At 41.2% G+C, this 18,036-nt stretch overlaps 1 protein-coding gene across 11 annotated transcripts in view; it reads right to left on the bottom strand.

Moving 5' to 3' along the window:
* The window catches only part of NR2C2 (nuclear receptor subfamily 2 group C member 2), a 63,440-nt gene extending 47,106 nt beyond the window's left edge, over nt 1-16,334 (bottom strand). For 4 of the 11 annotated variants that reach the window (XM_075073193.1, XM_075073195.1, XM_032784275.2 and 1 more), the window contains exons 1-2: nt 5,516-5,602; nt 4,073-4,172 (exon numbers count right to left, since the gene is read on the bottom strand). Coding sequence is in view for 2 of the 11 variants with exons in the window: in XM_032784272.2 (XP_032640163.1) it covers nt 5,516-5,575 (60 nt within the window). In the remaining 9 variants the exon portion in view is untranslated. Of the gene's footprint in view, nt 1-4,072; nt 4,173-5,515; nt 5,603-15,694 lie in introns of those variants that run through there. The other 7 variants (XM_032784272.2, XM_075073196.1, XM_032784274.2 and 4 more) reach the window with 5 other exon arrangements.
* Nucleotides 16,335-18,036: the final 1,702 nt, after the last annotated feature.

Here is an 18,036-nt window from a genome sequence, read left to right as displayed (position 1 = left end):
AATGTTTGAGTCCATAAATTGAATTCATTGGGTACATAAGAATGGCCATATTGGGTCAGACCAATGGTCCATCTAGCCCTGTACATATTGTCTTCCGACAGTGACCGACGGCAGGTGCTTCAGAGGGAATGAATAGAACCGACAATCATTAAGTGACCTAGCCTCCTGTCATCCATTTCCAGCTTCTGGCAAACAGAGTCTAGGGACACTCAGAGCATGGTGTTCCATTTCTGCCCATCCTAGCTAATAGCCATTGATGAACCTATCCTCCATGAACTTATCTAGTTCTTTTTTAAACCCTGTTATTGTTTTGGCCTTCACAACATCCCCCAGCAACAAGTTCCACAGGTAGACTGTGCGTTGTGTGAAGAAGTGTTTTCTTTTGTTTGTTGTAAACCTGCTGCCTATTAATTTCATTGGGTAACCTCTAATTCATGTGTTATGTGAAGCAGTAAAAAATATTTCCATAATCACTTTCTCCACAGCAGTCAAGATTTTATAGATCTCTCATATCCCCTCTTAGTAATCTCTTTTCCAAGCTGAAAAGTCCCAGGCTTTTTCATCTCTCCTCATACAGAAGCTGTTCCATACCCCTAATAATTTTTGCTGCTCCTCTCTGTACCTTTTCCATTCTAATGTATCTTTTTTGAGATGGGACAACCAAATGTGCATGCAATATACACAATGTAAAATACTAAAGAAACAATTTTGATCTTTCTCCCCATCCCCTTCCCACTACATATTAGGAATGTTCATATAAGGTAATCATGACTAGAATGTGGAACTAAAATTGACCGATTTAAATATTTGAAAACTGCTAGAAAAACCAGTCAGCAACAAAAGGACTAGTTCCTTGTATTCAAATTTGCATAAACAGAAACCTAGATTGCCCAAACTCATTTCATGACTGTTACATCCTTTGAAAGTAACAAGGTTTCTTCATAGTTGCATACCTAGTTCATATGTTAATTCACCAATGTGAGTTGCCCATAATTTTATGTACATGTAGCTATATAGAGATATATTTAGATATATATTTATCTCAGCTTGCAAGTGTGACTGAAGGTTCATTTTCCAAAGTTATAACTCTACATATTTATACACTGAACTTTCAATCCTTTTTTTTCAATAGTTATTACCAGTCAGGTCATTGCAAAGGCAAACAACTAGATTGATTATTAGAACATTATTTGAGAAATATGTTGAAAGAATAAATCAATAGTCAATATATTTAATGGATTTTTGAGTTCACAGAAATCGCTTTTTCACAGAAATCGCTACAGATATTTTTTGCTCATGCTAGTTGTCACGGAGTCCCTGGGTGATGCTCTGGAACTGCTCCCCACAAAGCCAGTCATGACTTTGGAGAGCCTTCTCTCCCTTGGAGCAGACAGTCTTCAGGGCAAGAAGCTCACATGGCTTCACTTTCCTGGGTCTGACTTTGGAGCATTCAGTATATGCCCCTCCATGCACTTCACACAGTGAGTCCACCCCGGCGGGGTCCTGGGGAAGCCAGAGGGTCCTGCACACACCCCCACTTCGCAGTCAGATGTGACTCTTAGCCAGCCAGTAAAAACAGAGGTTTATGAGATGACAGGAACACAGTCTAAAACAGAGCTTGTAGGTACAGAGAACGGGACCCCTCAGCCAGGTCCATTTTGGGGCCCAGCGAGCCAGACAACCCTGTCAGCACTCACTTTCTGTCCCCAGCCAGCTCCAAACTGAAACCCCCTCCAGCCCTTCCGTCTCTGCTGAGTTCCTTTCCCAGGCCAGGAGGTCACCTGACCTCTTTGTTCTCTTTAGCATCACCTTGCAGGGGAGAAGGGCCCGAGCCATTAGCTGCGAGGAGACAGAGCGTAGGCCAAAAATTGAGGCACCCACACAGTATTCAGAGGAAACATTAAGAACAGTTCCACTTCATCACACCATTTAGTGTTTCTGATTTAAGGAGAGGAGCCTTTGCTTTATAAGCATCACTAAAGATCAAAAGTAATTGTATTTCTTAAATACAGTGATCAATCTCTCTTAATTTGTCATAATCTAGGTATGAGCAATGTTAGTGCAAAAGAGATTCTTATAAAAGTTAAAGTACGAAATAATTACAGCAAACCCAGACAAAATATATCAAACTGTTCCACAGGAATTTAAAATATTTTACAAACTTACTCTCACAAAATGTACAGCTTACAGTAAATATTTAATTGAAACAGTTATAAAGTTCTATATTCAAAAACATTACTGCTTAAATTAGATCTTAGATTTCACAATTTGGCAGGTAAGCAGGCAAAGGAGGAGCTAATGCTGCTCTGACCTCATAGAATCACAGAATCATAGAATAACAGGGTTGGAAGAGACCTCAGGAGGTCATCTAGTCCAACCCCCCACTCAAAGCAAGACCAATTCCCAACTATATCATCCCAGCCAGGGCTTTGTCAAGCCTGATCTTAAAGACCTCTAAGGAAGGAGATTCTACCACCTCCCTAGGTAACCCATTCCAGTGCTTCACCATCCTCCTAGTGAAATAGTTTTTCCTAATATCCAACCTAAACCTCCCCCACTGCAACTTGAGACCATTACTCCTTGTTCTCCCTCTACTGTGATGCAGAAGGACAGCTAGTGAGCAGTTAGAACAGGGTAAGGGACAATATCAGCAACTGCTCATAGTGCTCCTTGCTCCCATTAGAGCTGGTCCTGAAGCTTCAGGGAAAGGGATGCGAGGCACTGCCCTCTACCTCCAGTCCAGAGTGACAGGCCTGACTGAAACACTTCAATTTAAAAATGGCAGGGCACAGTTCAGAAAACACACTTTCATACAATTTTTCTTCTTAATGGACTTGCTCTCAAGGGCTGAAGTTGAAGCCTCATGTGGTCCCTCAGCTACAAATTGGACACTACTAGTGTATAGCATACTCAGAGTACAAGATAAAACGTTGAGAAAAGTAGTGGTAGTAGTTTGTACAAGAAGGATAAAATGTAAATGACATTTTGCAAAAGCTGCTCAGAATGTGAAACAACTGCTGACATTTCCTTTCTTGGGCATAGCTGTTCTCTGTACTCCAAGCTAATAAATTCTGAGTAAAACCAACTGAATAACACCTCAAGGTGTAAGTAATGACATAAAGTGTCATTCCATCTCATCTAGCTGGAAGCAGAAAGTTGGAGAAATGGAACAAGCAATAATAAGCTCTAAAGAAAGAAAGGAAAAAAGATAAGCAGTAAACTTTTAACTACTCAGTGGATGAAACCATCACAGGAGCTGCTTTAGAAAATCATTCTTAAAATAAGAACTGATTCCATGTTTTTCACTTATTCTGAGTATACAAAATACAAACGGCATTGGGATATAGTGTCATTAATGGCCATGTTGGACCAATAATTCAGAGAGACAATAAAACCTGACAAATTACTGCACAGGAGAGAAAAACACAGCCCTGCTAACTCTTTCCTTACAGGACAACCTAATGTTTGCTGTTTCACATCTAGGTCCCCAGTAAACCCATGTGCAACATAGGCAGCAATCAGTTTGAAGAATTACTGTATATGTAACTAAACATGCCAGTATTTGCATTAAATTATCTTGTTCATAACTGACCACTTAAAATTCATATCTTAGGATTCAGTATATGATTAATGGATATATTTCCCTTTGCCCAATTCAATTTTCCTTGATGAAATATCTGGTTTATGAAGAAAGCTCTCATTTTTTAAGGCCAATGCCAAATTTTTACACTACCCCAAACCAATTAATCATTTCCCTTCTTGCCAAGAAACTACTATGAATACAAATACACAGATCTAATACATTTCAAACAGATTAGTCATTTACTAAACTGGACTAAAAATATATCTGACTTAGAAGGACACATAGCAGTAAGCCAATCATTTATAACAAAGATGGCTCAAGATTTAAAAGCAACGTTGTCTCCTTAAGAATTAACAGATGTTGTGACCATGTTGTTTTTTAATAAATATTTTTTCCATGAACAAAAATATCATGGTATTATGCATCAGACAAGCATATAATTTAAGGAGGAATCGAATAGTGTAAAGAGAGGAAGCCCTAGTTACCCACCGGCCAGGAAGAAATCACAGAGCTTCACATGGTCTTGGGAAGGACCGAGCTCTCCAGTGGCAAGATACAACCATCACATTATGTTACCACGGTGCATTTCCTGCACGAGGAATTACAAATGTCACATATTTTATGTGCCTTAGATGTGATTATAGCATCACCATTCATACTAAAATAGTTAAGGGTTTGCCTGTCTTTCCATTACACATTTTGGGGCAGGGGGGGGGAGGCCCTCTTCTAGGACTAGTTTGTAAAAATTAATTCTAGGGTGAAACTTGCTAGACAAACACCTGAAAGAGCAAAATAAAACAAAACAAAAAATTCTATTTGTCAGTTTCTAAGGTGCAATTTTAGTTTGTTCTTTAAACAGTCCTTAAAAGTGATTCTACTGTACTTTGCAGCCCTTAGTCCAGATTGTGGCTTAATCACTGTTGCCATAAAATATATTTTAAAACCAACAAATTGATATTTCTTTGTAGAACAAAGTTATTGGATATAAAAATGTATTTGCAAATCCTCTTCTGAAAGTATTTTTGCCTGTGGATTTACCTCAGAGATGCAGCTCTCACATTAGTCCACCAAACTGAGTATCTTCAAGGTGTAATTACAGTTCACTGGGTCAGAAATCTATGAACTAAAATCTTTAACACGGCCTTGATTATGGAGATGTCACACACTATTGAATACAGATAATTTACAAAATTCCTTAATTATGTAATTATATGATAGGCTGTAGTAACTCTCAAGAATATTAAGCCAAGCAAAACACCCACAAACCCTATACAGTTAAGGACATGATTAAAATTAGCAAACTAAAAGAAATATGTAGGTTATCTTCTATTTCCATAATAAAGTCCATTTTCAGTGCTGAGAAGCTGATTTAGACATTTTAGCCTTCTACTGTCCAAGTTATGGTGAACATAAGTAAGGCCATTAATTAATGTTACCTTAAACTGTTTTTGTGCTTTTGTACATGTATACTTGGGACAAAAGTCCAAACTATGATTCACAAGATTCTCACTACTGCATGTTCACCATATTCACGATAGGTGGTACTAGAAACATGGTTCAAGATTTAAATGCTATATCAACTAAAGAGTAGAAACCCTTGTTTATTAAACTATGTCACTCACATGCATTGGTTTTCTCATATCTTTTACTTCAAATTATGAGAATTATAAAATAGGCAAAAGAACCAAATTTCTATGTAGGTCACAGGTGAATTTCTTGTTTTACACATCTAATATGGAATCAACTATAATGAAGTTATGTGACTGAAACAAATATTGGCTACATTTCTGACATGTTGTCATGTAAAATAATTACTGTTCTATAATTACCTTCTGCTTCATTTCTGATCAGCTGTAAACAGTGGAATACACTGATATATTTTTTCTTTCAAAATAAAGTGTGCCAGCTATTGTAGTATCATCTGCCACTCACCTCAGCCACTTGCTGTGTCTCCACTATCTGCTGAGCCAGCACCTCCATATTGGTTGCCATGGTGAAGCAAGATCATTAGAGAACCTGTTTGGAAAGATGCCAGCAACTTCCATCAGGCAAAGAAAATTAGACTTTTTGTCACTGTTATTAATTAAAATTAAATCTGTGGTGCAGCTTTATATGAATTTACACCACTGCCAAATACATCTGACAAATAAAGCAGTGCACATATTCACTGCAAATATGGGAATACTGTTTTCAAGACCCAGATCTTCTAAAATTATAAGCAAAAAATATAATTTTACCTTGTAATATTAATCCACAAAATATTTGTACTCCACCATTTAAAAACTGGCAATTAAGAGATCTCTATTTTGAAAATGACATAAGGCAAATTTAAACTTTAGCTATTGGTCCAATTTGTGGAATTCACAGTTCTTAAAAAAGCTTTAATTAATTCCTAGAGTATGAGGTGAGGACAAAAATACACTTAAAATGAAAAACTTCTATGTCTTGCTGTGCTGGACAAGGATGTCGCTACTAGAGGAAGGTATTTGAGCAAATTCTTATTGAACTCTTTTGCCAGACTACCATTATCACCTCTGTTTTTGTCACAATCCTGCATTGGCAGGGAAATGGCCTGCATCTTTTCAATCTTTAACTTCTATGTTATATTTTACAATAATACTATGATACCATCATAACTGTGAGAAGGAAACTCTGTAAAGGGGTTACTTCCTATGACTGGTGAATGTAACTGGAAGTTAATTCTCTGACAAACCCACAAAGAAAAACAAGATGTAGAACAAAAAGAAGGGATTAATGACCAGAAGACAAACATGTCCAGAAAAATTTAAAACTATAGTCCTTAATATGGTTTGGTTTCTCCATTCCTATTTTAAATTAAGAAGTCTTTTGTACCCTCTCTGAAAAGGTAACAACTGAAACAATCTTTTTAAAAATGATTATGTTAAAAACTTTGCATGATCAGCCCTAGAAAGTTAAGTACCAGTGAAAGCCAGTGATGGCCATTGGCCAATGTTCTGGCAAAACGTGCTTGATAATGATAAGATAATCAACTCCTCTCTTTCTTGCAATAGCCGTATTAAACAGACTCTCTACTTGTCTGTAATCATTTTTAGTCCCAATTTGCTACTAAAATGGTTGCAAACCCTAACCTAGATAACCATTCAAAAGGTCAAAATATTCCCCTTGAGCTTTAAGTTTTGCACATCAATTTTGAAGAAACTGGAGGAATGGCAAATGGATATTTAAGGAGGAATAAAAATGTTCCAGTTTTCCAGTAATATTTTGTACCATGTCTTCACAGACAATCACAACACATCTTAGTGAAGCATGAAATTGACTAGGAGTAGTAAAAATCCCTAGTAGAGCAGGGAAGCTGGAATGTGAAAATAAACATTTCTGATTTTTCATCTTAAGTCATTTTTAGAGAAAGTCATGACCTTAATTTCAGTGGCCTCTTCCTGGTTATTATATCAGTTTAATTCCTCTAACTAGATGCCAGCCTCTATGTGGAAAAGCGGTGACAAGTCAATTACTATCCCAACAGAAGATACCACTAGAACTTACTGTAACTGCATGTTAGTATTTACATTATGAATTATAAATTATTGTTGCATCATTTTATTGTAGCATTATTATGATTTAGGTTGTTAAATAAAATGCTGAATTATACACCAGTGGACCTTGCTCATAATAATAGGTATACAATATTATGATGTAAATAGATGGCGGGACTGGGGCAGGGATTTAAATAACTTCCTGATGAAAAGAGAAACAGACCTCTTAAACATACCAAATTATAACTGGTTATGTTAATATTGTATTTACAGTATATGCAAAGGTCTACTAGCCAAAGGAAAATGTGTTGATTGCATGAGGGCATTGCGACCTGCTGATACTATGAAATAGATGACAGTTGTTTGCAACGGTAGCAGCTGAATATTGTACAGCAGTAAGCTTAGAAAAGAATAAATTATGTTCAGCACCATTTTGGATAGCCATTGTTAAACACTGGTGAGCAGTGTCTATCAATGGTCAGCTGAAACAGCTGACTAAAGTTTGTCCTTTTCAACACATTCCAAGCGCAATCATGGATTTATTAAAGTCTATGGGAGCTTTGCCACTGACTTCAATGGGGCCATCTTTAAATTGTCTCCTCCTCTTTACCAATGATTTGTAAGAGTATAGTCATTTCAGTGTTCAGAGCTTTATCTGTGCATCTCCTGAATATCATAATGCCACTATATAAATCCATGTACACCGATACCATGAATACTGCATGCAGTTCTGGTCATCCCATCTCAAAAAATATATATATTAGAATTCACTTATTCCTAACTCACATTCTCCACACTATTTGTGATTTAATAGACCTCTATTATATCCCGCTTCAGTCATCTCTTTTCTAAGCTGAACATTCCCAGTCTTTTCAATCTCTCCTCATATGGAAGCTGTTCCATACTCCCTAATCATTTTTGTTAACCTTCTCTGTACTCTTTCCAATTTTAATATACTTTTTTTGAGAGGGGGTGACCGGAACTGCATGCAGTATTCAAGATATGGTTGTATCGTGGATTTATATAATGGCATTATGATATTTTCTATCTTATTATCTATCCCAGAGGTTCTCAAACTATGGTCCACAGACCACCAGTGGTTCATGAGCTCCATTCAGGTGGTCCACAGATAGTTCCCTCTAAGGTGCATGCAGCCATGGCTCCACAAATTAGGTGCCTGTACCCTGGAGAAGACACACATGTAAGGTGAGGTGGTGGCCTTGCGGGGAATAGGGGGTAGGTGGGAGGGGGAAGTGGGGTGAGAAGAGGGGGTGAGGGGAATTTGGGATGTGCAGGGCTGGGGAGGCCAGAGAAAGTGATGACTTTTCCCAGCTCCAGGGCTGGGCTGCTGTGGAGAGATGGCTGTTCTTCCCAGCCTCAGCTCTGTGGCTAGGGAGAAACCCTCTGCCTTCCCAGCACCAGCTTGGGAGCTGCCACGGCAGGGAAGAGAGGGCACATGCATTGCATTAGAAAGGTAAGACTACTGATATTAAAATATGAGGTGTGTGCTTTTATTTGTAGAACAAAAAAAACATTTATTATTGAGGGGGCGTCGGCTTATAAAAAGGTCTACACCAAAATTTGATGATTTTAAACTCTATGGAATCATTGAATTGAATATCTAATACATTGTTGTTTTGTTTACCTGGAGCGTCTGCAAGCATGGAGCCCCTCAGATCCCTGTGGCTGCAGTTCACGTTCCCAGCCAATGGGAGCTGCGGGAGGTGGTGCGCCACTTCCCACAGCTCCCGTTGGCTAGGAACAACAAACTGCAGCCACTGGGAGCTGAGGGGCTCCATGCCCGCAGACACTGCAGGTAAACAAAACATCCAGGCCTGCTAGAGGCTCACCCTAATGGGCCAGGACCCAAAGTTTGCCAACCCCTGGAATACAAGATTGGCTTATGAAAGGGTGTCACGGAGTTTGGGGGAGACAAGGCCCTGCACTCCTGGCTTCCTGCTATTCACCGTGACTCTCAGCCAGACAGCAGAACAGAAGGTTTATTAGATGACAGGAACACAGCTCAAACCAGAGCTTGTAAGCATAAACAGGACCCCTTAGTCAGGTCCTTCTGGGGGGTAGGGAGCCTAGACCCCAACCTTGGGGTTCCCTCCAATTCCCCAGCCAGCCCAAGACTGAAAACCTCCCTCCAGCAGTCTCACTCCCCCTTGCTCCTCCTGCAGCCTTTGCCCAGCCTTTGCAAAGGTGTCACCTGGCCCAACCCCCCTCCTGGCTCAAGTTACAGGCTCAGGTATGGTCCCTCAAGTGAAGTCACCCACTGCAATCCCAGCCCCCATGCAGACAGTCCCAGTAAAACTAGATGACATTCCCAGATCAATCCACCCCGCTCCCTACTCCGTCACCAAGGGTCATACAGTTTTTGCTATTTTTACCTAACCATCTTGGGGGGTCGGCTTATAAACAAACGCGCTAATGAACGAGTATATATGGTTACGTTTTTTTTATATAGCGCTTTTATCCAAAGCATTTTACAATGGTTAGCTACCCATACAAACAACATTTGGAAAGATCATTAAGTAGTCTGCCGAGACCCTCAGCAATTTTCAAGTGGTCCGTGAAAAAGAAGTTTGAGAACCACTGAATATCCCTTTCTAATACTGTTTCTGCTTTTTTTTTTGCCTGTTGTTTCACATTGAGCAGATGTTTTCAGAGAACTATCTACGATGATTCCAAGACCTCTTTCTTCAGTGGTAATGGCTAATTTAGGCCCCCTCATTTAGTATGTATATTTGGGATTATGTTTTCCAGTTTGCATTACTTTGCACTTAACACTGAATTTCATCTGCAATTTTCTTGTCCAGTCATGTAGTTTTGTGAGATCCCTTTGTAACTCTTCACACTCAGCTTTGGACTCAACTATCTTGAGTAATTTTATATCATCAAATTACATCATCTCACTGTTCACCTATTTTTCCAGATCATTTATCAATATGTTGAACAACACTGATTCCAGTACAGGTCCTTGGGAAACTCTGCTATTTACCTGTCTCCATTGTGAAACTAGCCATTTATTTCTACCCTTTGTTTCCCATTCTTTAACCAATTATGGATTCATGAGAAGACCTTCCCTCTTACCCCATGACTGCCTACTTTGATCAAGAGTCTTTGATGAGGGACCTTGTCAAAGGCTTTCTGAAAGTCCAAATATACTATATTCACTGGATAACCCTTGTCCACATGTTTATTGACCCCTTCAAATAATTCTAATAGATTGGTGATGCATGCTTTCCCTTTACGACAACTGTGTTGACTCTTCCCCAATAAATTACGTTCATCTATGGATCTGATAACTCTGTTCTTTATTACAGTTTCACCCAATTTGCCTGACACTGAAATTAGGCTGACTGGCCTGTAATTACCAGCTCTGCCTCTGGAGCCTTTTTTAAAATTGGGCCCTGTTCCCAGTTTCAGCCCAAGCAGGGGAATTTTGGGGGAAGGAAGAAGGGATGTAACTTCCAAGGCCGATGGCAGTGGTAGGTCTTGCAATAAGGAATGTCAGAAAGGAGTGTTATGAGGTATAAACAATCCTTTCCTCAGAACAGGGAGCAAATAGGGAAAGAATATGAGTCTCCCTTCTGAGAGAGGGAGAGAGAGAGACTAGGAAACGGACAAGAGCTGTGAGTCTCTCCAGTTGAAGGACCTGGGAAAGCGTGGGATGGGTTTTTGAAAAAAGTGGTAACAATGCCCAATAAAAGACCTGTAAAGACAGCCAGACACATGAGTAAGGGACCCTTAGGAGGAAGTGTTGCTTTAGCAAAACAGTCAAAAAGTAAGCCATATCTTGAAAGGGGAATAAAGGAACTGTGGCAACCTAGGCCCAAAGCTGGAGCTTGCAAAAGGAGAGCATGAAAAACCCTTTGAGAGACCAAACAGGCAGCACTGCTGATAGATCCTGGAAAGAGAATATACATAATCCATTGAAGGAGGGCTCAGACCCAGAGAAAGATTGAGCGAGGTGTTGTTATTCTTTGGGAGGAGAGAAGACTGATAGATCCATGGAGGATTCTGATCCAAGAAAGAGTCTAGATGAAGCCTTTGGACTTTTATTATCCTGCAGGGGTGAAGTATTTTTGGCTTAGCCAGAGGGCTAAACTATCTTTCTAACAAGAGAGAGAAAATAGGGCCGCAACTGAAGCAATGAGACGGTAAGCAATAAGTCCTCCTGAAGTCTGACCCTCTTTTTCCTGTTCCACTTATCATACTGTCATCAGTAGAAAGAAGGGACAGGCATCAAAATATTATCTCATTACAATAGCTACAGAACATCTTAAGACATGTTTGGAATCATTGAATGCAGTGTAGATTACACTGATTTATTTTCAACATAGAGCAACTTAACTTCTCAACTTATGTACAAGTGAACTATACCACTGGTTAGGGTTTCTTTTGACTTAGAAAAGACAACACAATCCATTGGATAGTATATAAAACTGTCTAACTGGGACAACTGTCTTAGATAATACTAAATGAGATCAAACTTAAAAACTGTGCATGCTGATACTGACTTCTATAAATAAACAGAAAAATTCAAGCAATTGTTAATAAATAATAATAATGTTAAACACAGTCAATCTCTATGCAGGCGTTTGTTTATTATCCTATAATCTTTATAGTGACCACTCTGGATCTATATGTTAGTTGAAGACTGCAGTTTTGTTCATCTTTATCTTAACTTGCAAGACCATGATAAGATTTTTCTAAGAACATTTAAAATCCATGTTTATATGTTTTCCTTCCATACCAAATATTAGGCAGAGAGAGGCTTAACCCAAAACCCTGTATCTAAACACCAGATTTGGCTAAGAGTTTGCAGCTCAATTCCTTCTCTAAAATGGACAGAATCTGAACACTAAATCTGTACATTCCAAAACTAGGGGAAATTTTAATTCAGATTTGCATCTGGGATTGTGTGTAGCTAATTATGGAAACAGAGTTTAGATCCAAGGTTTTGTTTCAGGCCGATCTGTACAATTAAGTACATCTGGAAACATGTTCCACTAGGTTGATAAAATATACATGTTACCGCTTGATAATCCATTGAAAATCTGTTGCTGACATATGCACAAGTGTCCAGCAGCATATGTTATAGTTAATTCAAACAAAAGTATTAGAAAGGCATTAGTTCTGATATTTGTTTTCACAATATTAATTTAGGGAAATCTTCTGACTCGAACAGAACATTTATTAATGTTTCATAGTGTTAAGTTAACTGTAGCTTATGATCTTTTCCAATCAGTTTGAACAACTATCCAACATAGACTCTTTTGTAAAAGAAACTTTAAAGATTTGTCAGAAAGAAAAGTTAAGATATATATGGGATGGGGTTTTCCATCAGAGAAAACGTCACAGAAAAAGAGGATTTAAGATACACCGGATTTGCCAGCACACTGAAGATGTTATTTTCGGGCAGACAATGAGTTTCAGTAATAGTAATAAATAAGTAATAATATCTAGTTTTTATATAGAGCAAAGCAAAGATGGTATCATTATCCCCATTTCATAGATGGGGAAACAGAGGCACAGAGCAAGAGGAGAAGTGACTTGCCCAAGGTCACCCTGAAGGCCAATGGCAGAGCTAAGAATAGAAACCAGATCTGCTGAGTTCAAGTTCAGAGACCTACCACTAGACTGTACTGCCTATAGGTATGTGATTATTTGCATATACATAAATGAGTGTCTAGCAAGTACGAGTACAAATCCAAGACTCATGCACGGACATGGCTCGGTGAATATTTACATAGCCCTATGCATGCATACAAATTGTTGTCTATCAAATGCATGAGCACAAATGCCTGATTCGTGAACACACAGTTAGTTAAGTATCATGCAGTCATACGCATGATACTTGCATCTAGTCATGAATACGTGAACGTGTGGTTACCTAGTTACTCAAAAGCTGCAGATTTTCAGAAATAATTGATTTTTGAATGTTAATTTTGCTGTAGCTTTCCTTTAAAAAAATCTCTAGATTACGTGCAGTTGGAAAACTGTATTTTTAAACTAGGCAGCATTATCTAGTAAATTGAACATGAATGTGAACACTAGGTACTCCTAAATCATAATCCTGGCTCTGGCATTGGCATTGTGTGACCTTGGGTAAATTATTTAACGTCATTACGTCCAATTCTGGAACCCACACTTAGGACCCATCTACATGAAGACTTGTGCATGGCAAGCACAGGCATAAATCTACAGTGAACTAAGCTGCCACGCCCTAAATTGTCATGCGGATTCTGCTACCATGCACTAAAATTTCCATAGTACACTTAGAGAACTGTATCAATAGCACTTGCTAAATGGGGATAAATTCCTCATTTCCCTACATTGTGCTGTATTATTTTACTGGGAACAAGCTAGTCATATTTAAAATAATTTGCACATTGACACCAAAAATGTGACCACCTGTATCAAAATTTTATCAGAAAAACGCATTTATCCAACACAAAGTAAAATCCTTATGGAGTAAATGCTACTAAATTAATAAATGTCATTGTTGAAAGACATAAACGTCAAAATACATTAGTTTTAGAAAATAAGAATAATAATGTGGTAAGTTGCACATGCAAATAATGATTTTGCATGTTAATATGACAAAATACTTGACATAATACAAAACAAGGCCAAAAATAAGACAGGTTTTCTGTTAAAACCATACAGTATTTGTATTTCGCAGAATTGTCTTCTAGTTCTTAATTATTTTTCCAGGCTGTTTGTACATATAAGTTTACAAACCATTTCCACCAGGACATTTAACATCTTTAGCTCAGGAGGAACAGATATTAATATGTGCTCATCACATTTTTTTAGTTTTGTAACAAATATGAAAGACCCGAATACCAGATACCCTGTTCAGCAAAACAGATACACTCTTCAGCAACAAATTCTTCAGTGCCCCCTGGGCTTGTGTTTCATGGGATGCAATCTCTCTCTCATGCCTCTCCACTCCCTATTAGTTTTTTTAATCATATAGTGGAGATTCCTGGTGCCGTTTGTATTTTACAAAAATTTTAACAGCTAAATAAAACAAGTCATCAAGAAGTGTGTATATTGAATAAATTCCCTACCCCTTCTATCTTCATAGTCAACAGTTGTGTGACACTCTTCATTGTGATAGATCCAAATGTGCTTTGCAAAATACTGTGCATAAAAGTACATTACTCTAATGCTGTCTCAACAGAGGTGGAAGAAGCAGTCACCTTATTACGCAGCAAAGGACATAGGGTTGACCAAGAACCTAGTGTAAAATTTGTTCTACCAAAAATGCAACAAATTTTTAGTCTCAGAAGAAAGCAGTGACAAACACAAACTACAAACGCTGAGGTGAAATACTCCATTTATTCCACTGGGTGGAAGTGAAGCTGTGTGATTTCAAGGAGGAAGGACACAGAGTCCAACAGTGCTGGGATCTGAACTTGCAGGTCCCAAGAAATCAGTGCTTCAAACCTGATGCTCAGGTCACAAACTATCCAGTAAAGACCATCACGGTTCTCCTCAGTTGGACTGGGGAGTCGAGGCTGAAAGCCTGTAGTGAAACACAGTTACTCCAGGAGCCAGCTACTTCACTACTTAAAGCAGGAAGAAAATAACTGGCAGTGCAGGACCCAGAGAAGAGGCATATTAGTAAGGTAGGACCAGAGCGCAGCTCTCTTCCCGTTGGTCGCTATATTCGTGCGGGGCGCCACAACCCCAGCCCTTCCCACGCCCCCTCACTTAAGTCGTCTAAAGCACATCTTCACCCTGCGCCCATGGAAACCACGCCTCCCTTTCCCGACTCCTCTCCCAACCAATCGGCTCATTTTAGAGGCAAAATTGCCCAGCCCAAAAGAGCCGATTGGCTAACGCATGTGCCAATTAGACCACTTGCCCGCCTCCCGTCTAGGAAGAAAAACACTCGAGGGACACGGAAAAATACAAGATGGCGGTGCTGGCAGATGGCCAAGTGCCAGGCAGCGCCGCCGCCATTAGACTCCCCCCTTCCCTCCGGTATGCGCTCTGTCTAGCTCTGAAGGGCCAGGCCACGGCTGTGGGGGAGCGGCCGGTAAGATGGCGGCGGTCTCGGCCCCGTATGCAAAGTACCCACCGCCCCCTCCCCTCCGCCCTCCCGGTGGCAAAGGTAAAAGGGTCGGGTTCAAGCCGCTGCCTCCGCCCGCTCAGACTCCATCTTCCCTGTGTGTGGCCGGGGTTTCTCTACAGCGTGGCCGGACCCCTTCTCCCGCAGCCACCCAGCCAGCCCGGACAGCAAGTTGCTAGCACGAACGCAGACCGGCTCGGAACCTCGGCGGGCCCGACTCCGCTGAGCGGCTCCAGAGCGGACTCCGACTCGATCGTTCCAGCTGCTCCCAGAGACCCTTTCAGGGAGCCACCTGTGAGCCCACCCAGACCTGGGCATGGCCGGCTCTCCGCTACCACCGACACGCGGAATCCGAACCAGGGTGTCCGCGAAGCCGGGCCCCAGCCGCTTAAAGCGCGCGTGCTCTTTTCCCCAGGGGCGGCCTGGCCTGGCCGCGATCCCGCCGCCTGGCCCCGTTAAGATCAGCTGGCGCGGGGTATTTTGATTTAGAAAAAAACAGTTTACCTCAGGCCTTGGCGCCAAACGTGCCCCGACGGTGACCCGGGTCTAACTGGGCCTGTTAGGCAGCGGTGCTGGGCAACGGGCCCGGGGTGGGGGAGGGGCTCGGGTAGTGTTGTTTGTTAGTGGAGGGGTTTGTTTTGGTTTTGTGCCGTGCCCCTGTGAAAGGTCAGAGTTCGTGACCCCGCCCGCCGCTGCTGCCGCCTGGGAGCGTTTCCCCGCTTCCTCTTCCCAGCCCCACGCCGTCCACAGCCCCCTCCTCCAGCCTCTTCGCGGGGCGGGGCCGGGGGACGGCAGCGGCGGGGAGGGGCTACCTGAGCGCCTGGATGGAACGTTAGCAAACCAACGTTCCAGCCGGCCCCGGGGGGAGAATAGGCGCTTTCCCGCCCCTCTTCTACCACCTCTCCCGGGCCTTGCTGGAGACGGGGAGGGAGCGGCACGCAGTGTGGTATGCGGTGCTTCCAGCGCACACATGCTGCTGGAGAGATGGGTCAGACTATGGAAAGCTGCGTGTGTCCCCCTCCCCGTTTGTTATTTGGTTGAGGGTGGGCAGGTGCGTTCGTTCCCCCCATTACTGTTGTGGCAGGGAGAGCATCTGAGGAGACATCCTAGACGGGAAGACCACCCTTATCACGTTGCTATGAGGAGAAACTCTATCCCAGACTAGTACTGTGGGCAGTCATAGTTTATCTCCTGACCCATAAGGTTTTGTGTGTATTCTTCTACTTCGAGATAACTGGTTGCATATGAACTTAAGGTGGGCTATATGTTTGTAAAGGCCAATGTGGATGTATCCCAAAGCTTGCCTGTGGTATCTGCATAGCAATCAGAGGTGTGACTGCAGCATGAATAGGCATAGTCAAGATACTTTTAGTCTAGGGGGCTGGTCTACACTAGGAAATTAGGTCAGTAAAACTGCATGTCAGGAGTGTGAAAAATCCACGCCTGTGAGTGACACAGTTAAACTTGAACTAACCACCAGTGTAGACAGTACTAGGTTGATGGGAAAATTCTTCCATTGACCTAGCTACTGCCTATAGGGGGAGGTGAATTACCTATGCCAATGGGAGAGCCGCTCCTGTCTTTGTAGGTAGTGTCTTCACTGAAGCACAGCAGCATTTTATGTGTAGACCAGCCCTAACAGGCATACCAGTAGCAGTGAAGCTGCAGTAGCACAGTCTTCAGTGTAGACAGTGTAAGCCTACCAGGGATGCTTGGTACTAGTTACTGAAACAACTAACCTGCGCTGAAACCTGTGCTGTCATGGCTTCACTGTTGTTGGACTGCTGCTGGCAACATTGTCCCTTGTGATATCCCCAGACAACTTCAGAAGGCATCTCTTGAGGACTCTCCTTGAATTCAGTTCTTTCTTTGAGGGGGGATTAGCTCAGTGGTTTGCACATTGGCCTGCTAAACTCAGGGTTGTGAGTTCAGTCCTTGAGGGGACCATTTAGGGATCTGGGGGAAAATTCTGTCTGGGGATTGGTCTCCCTTTGAGCAGGGGGTCAGACTAGATGACCACCTGAGGTCCCTTACACCCTAATAGTCTATGATTCTGTGAACATTAACTTGTTAACTCATACCCATTTAGACATATGCTAACTGTATAGATGTACTTCCATGCTGTGTCTTAACCAGTAAAAAGGTGTGCCTTTTACAATGAGGAGCTCTATATTGGAAAATATACTTTTTTTTCACTAGTGGAAACAGTTGAAGAGGGAGATGCCCTGTGCTTTTACTCAGCATAGTTAGCTTTTTAAGGTTTCATGAGCAATGTTTTCACAGCCATAAAAAGTGTAATTTACAGTGAGAGATCTCTTTAAAATCTTGGTGGAGACAGGGCCCATGTAGTTTTTTACTTCAGTGAAGAGAGGATAATCCTCTAGATTAACATAAGGATAGCTGCACTGGGTCAGACAAAAGGCCCATCTAGCCCAGTATCCTGTCTTCTGAAAGTGGCCAATGACAGGTGCTCCAGAGGGAATAAACAGAACAGGTAATCATCAAATGATCCATGCCCTGTCGCCCATTCCCAATTTCTGGCAAACAGAGACTAGGGACACCATCCTTGCCCATCCTGGCTAATAGTCATTGATGGACCTATCCTTCATGAATTTATCTATTTCTTTTTTCAACCCTGTTATAGTCTTGGCCTTCACAACATCCTCTGGCAAGGAGTTCCACAGGTTGACTGTGCATTGTGTGAAAAAATACTTTTTGTTTATTTTAAACTTGCTGCCTATTAATATGATTTGGTGGCCCTTAGCTCTTATGTTATGAGGAGTAAACATTTCCTCATTTACTTTATAAACCTCTTTCATATCCCCCCTTAGTCGTGTCTTTTCTAA

Source organism: Chelonoidis abingdonii, chromosome 17 (genome assembly GCF_003597395.2).
Source record: "Chelonoidis abingdonii isolate Lonesome George chromosome 17, CheloAbing_2.0, whole genome shotgun sequence".
Taxonomy (NCBI): domain Eukaryota; kingdom Metazoa; phylum Chordata; order Testudines; family Testudinidae; genus Chelonoidis; species Chelonoidis abingdonii.
The sequence above is the reverse complement of the archived record's forward strand: the minus strand, read 5'-3'. Positions and strand labels throughout refer to the sequence as shown.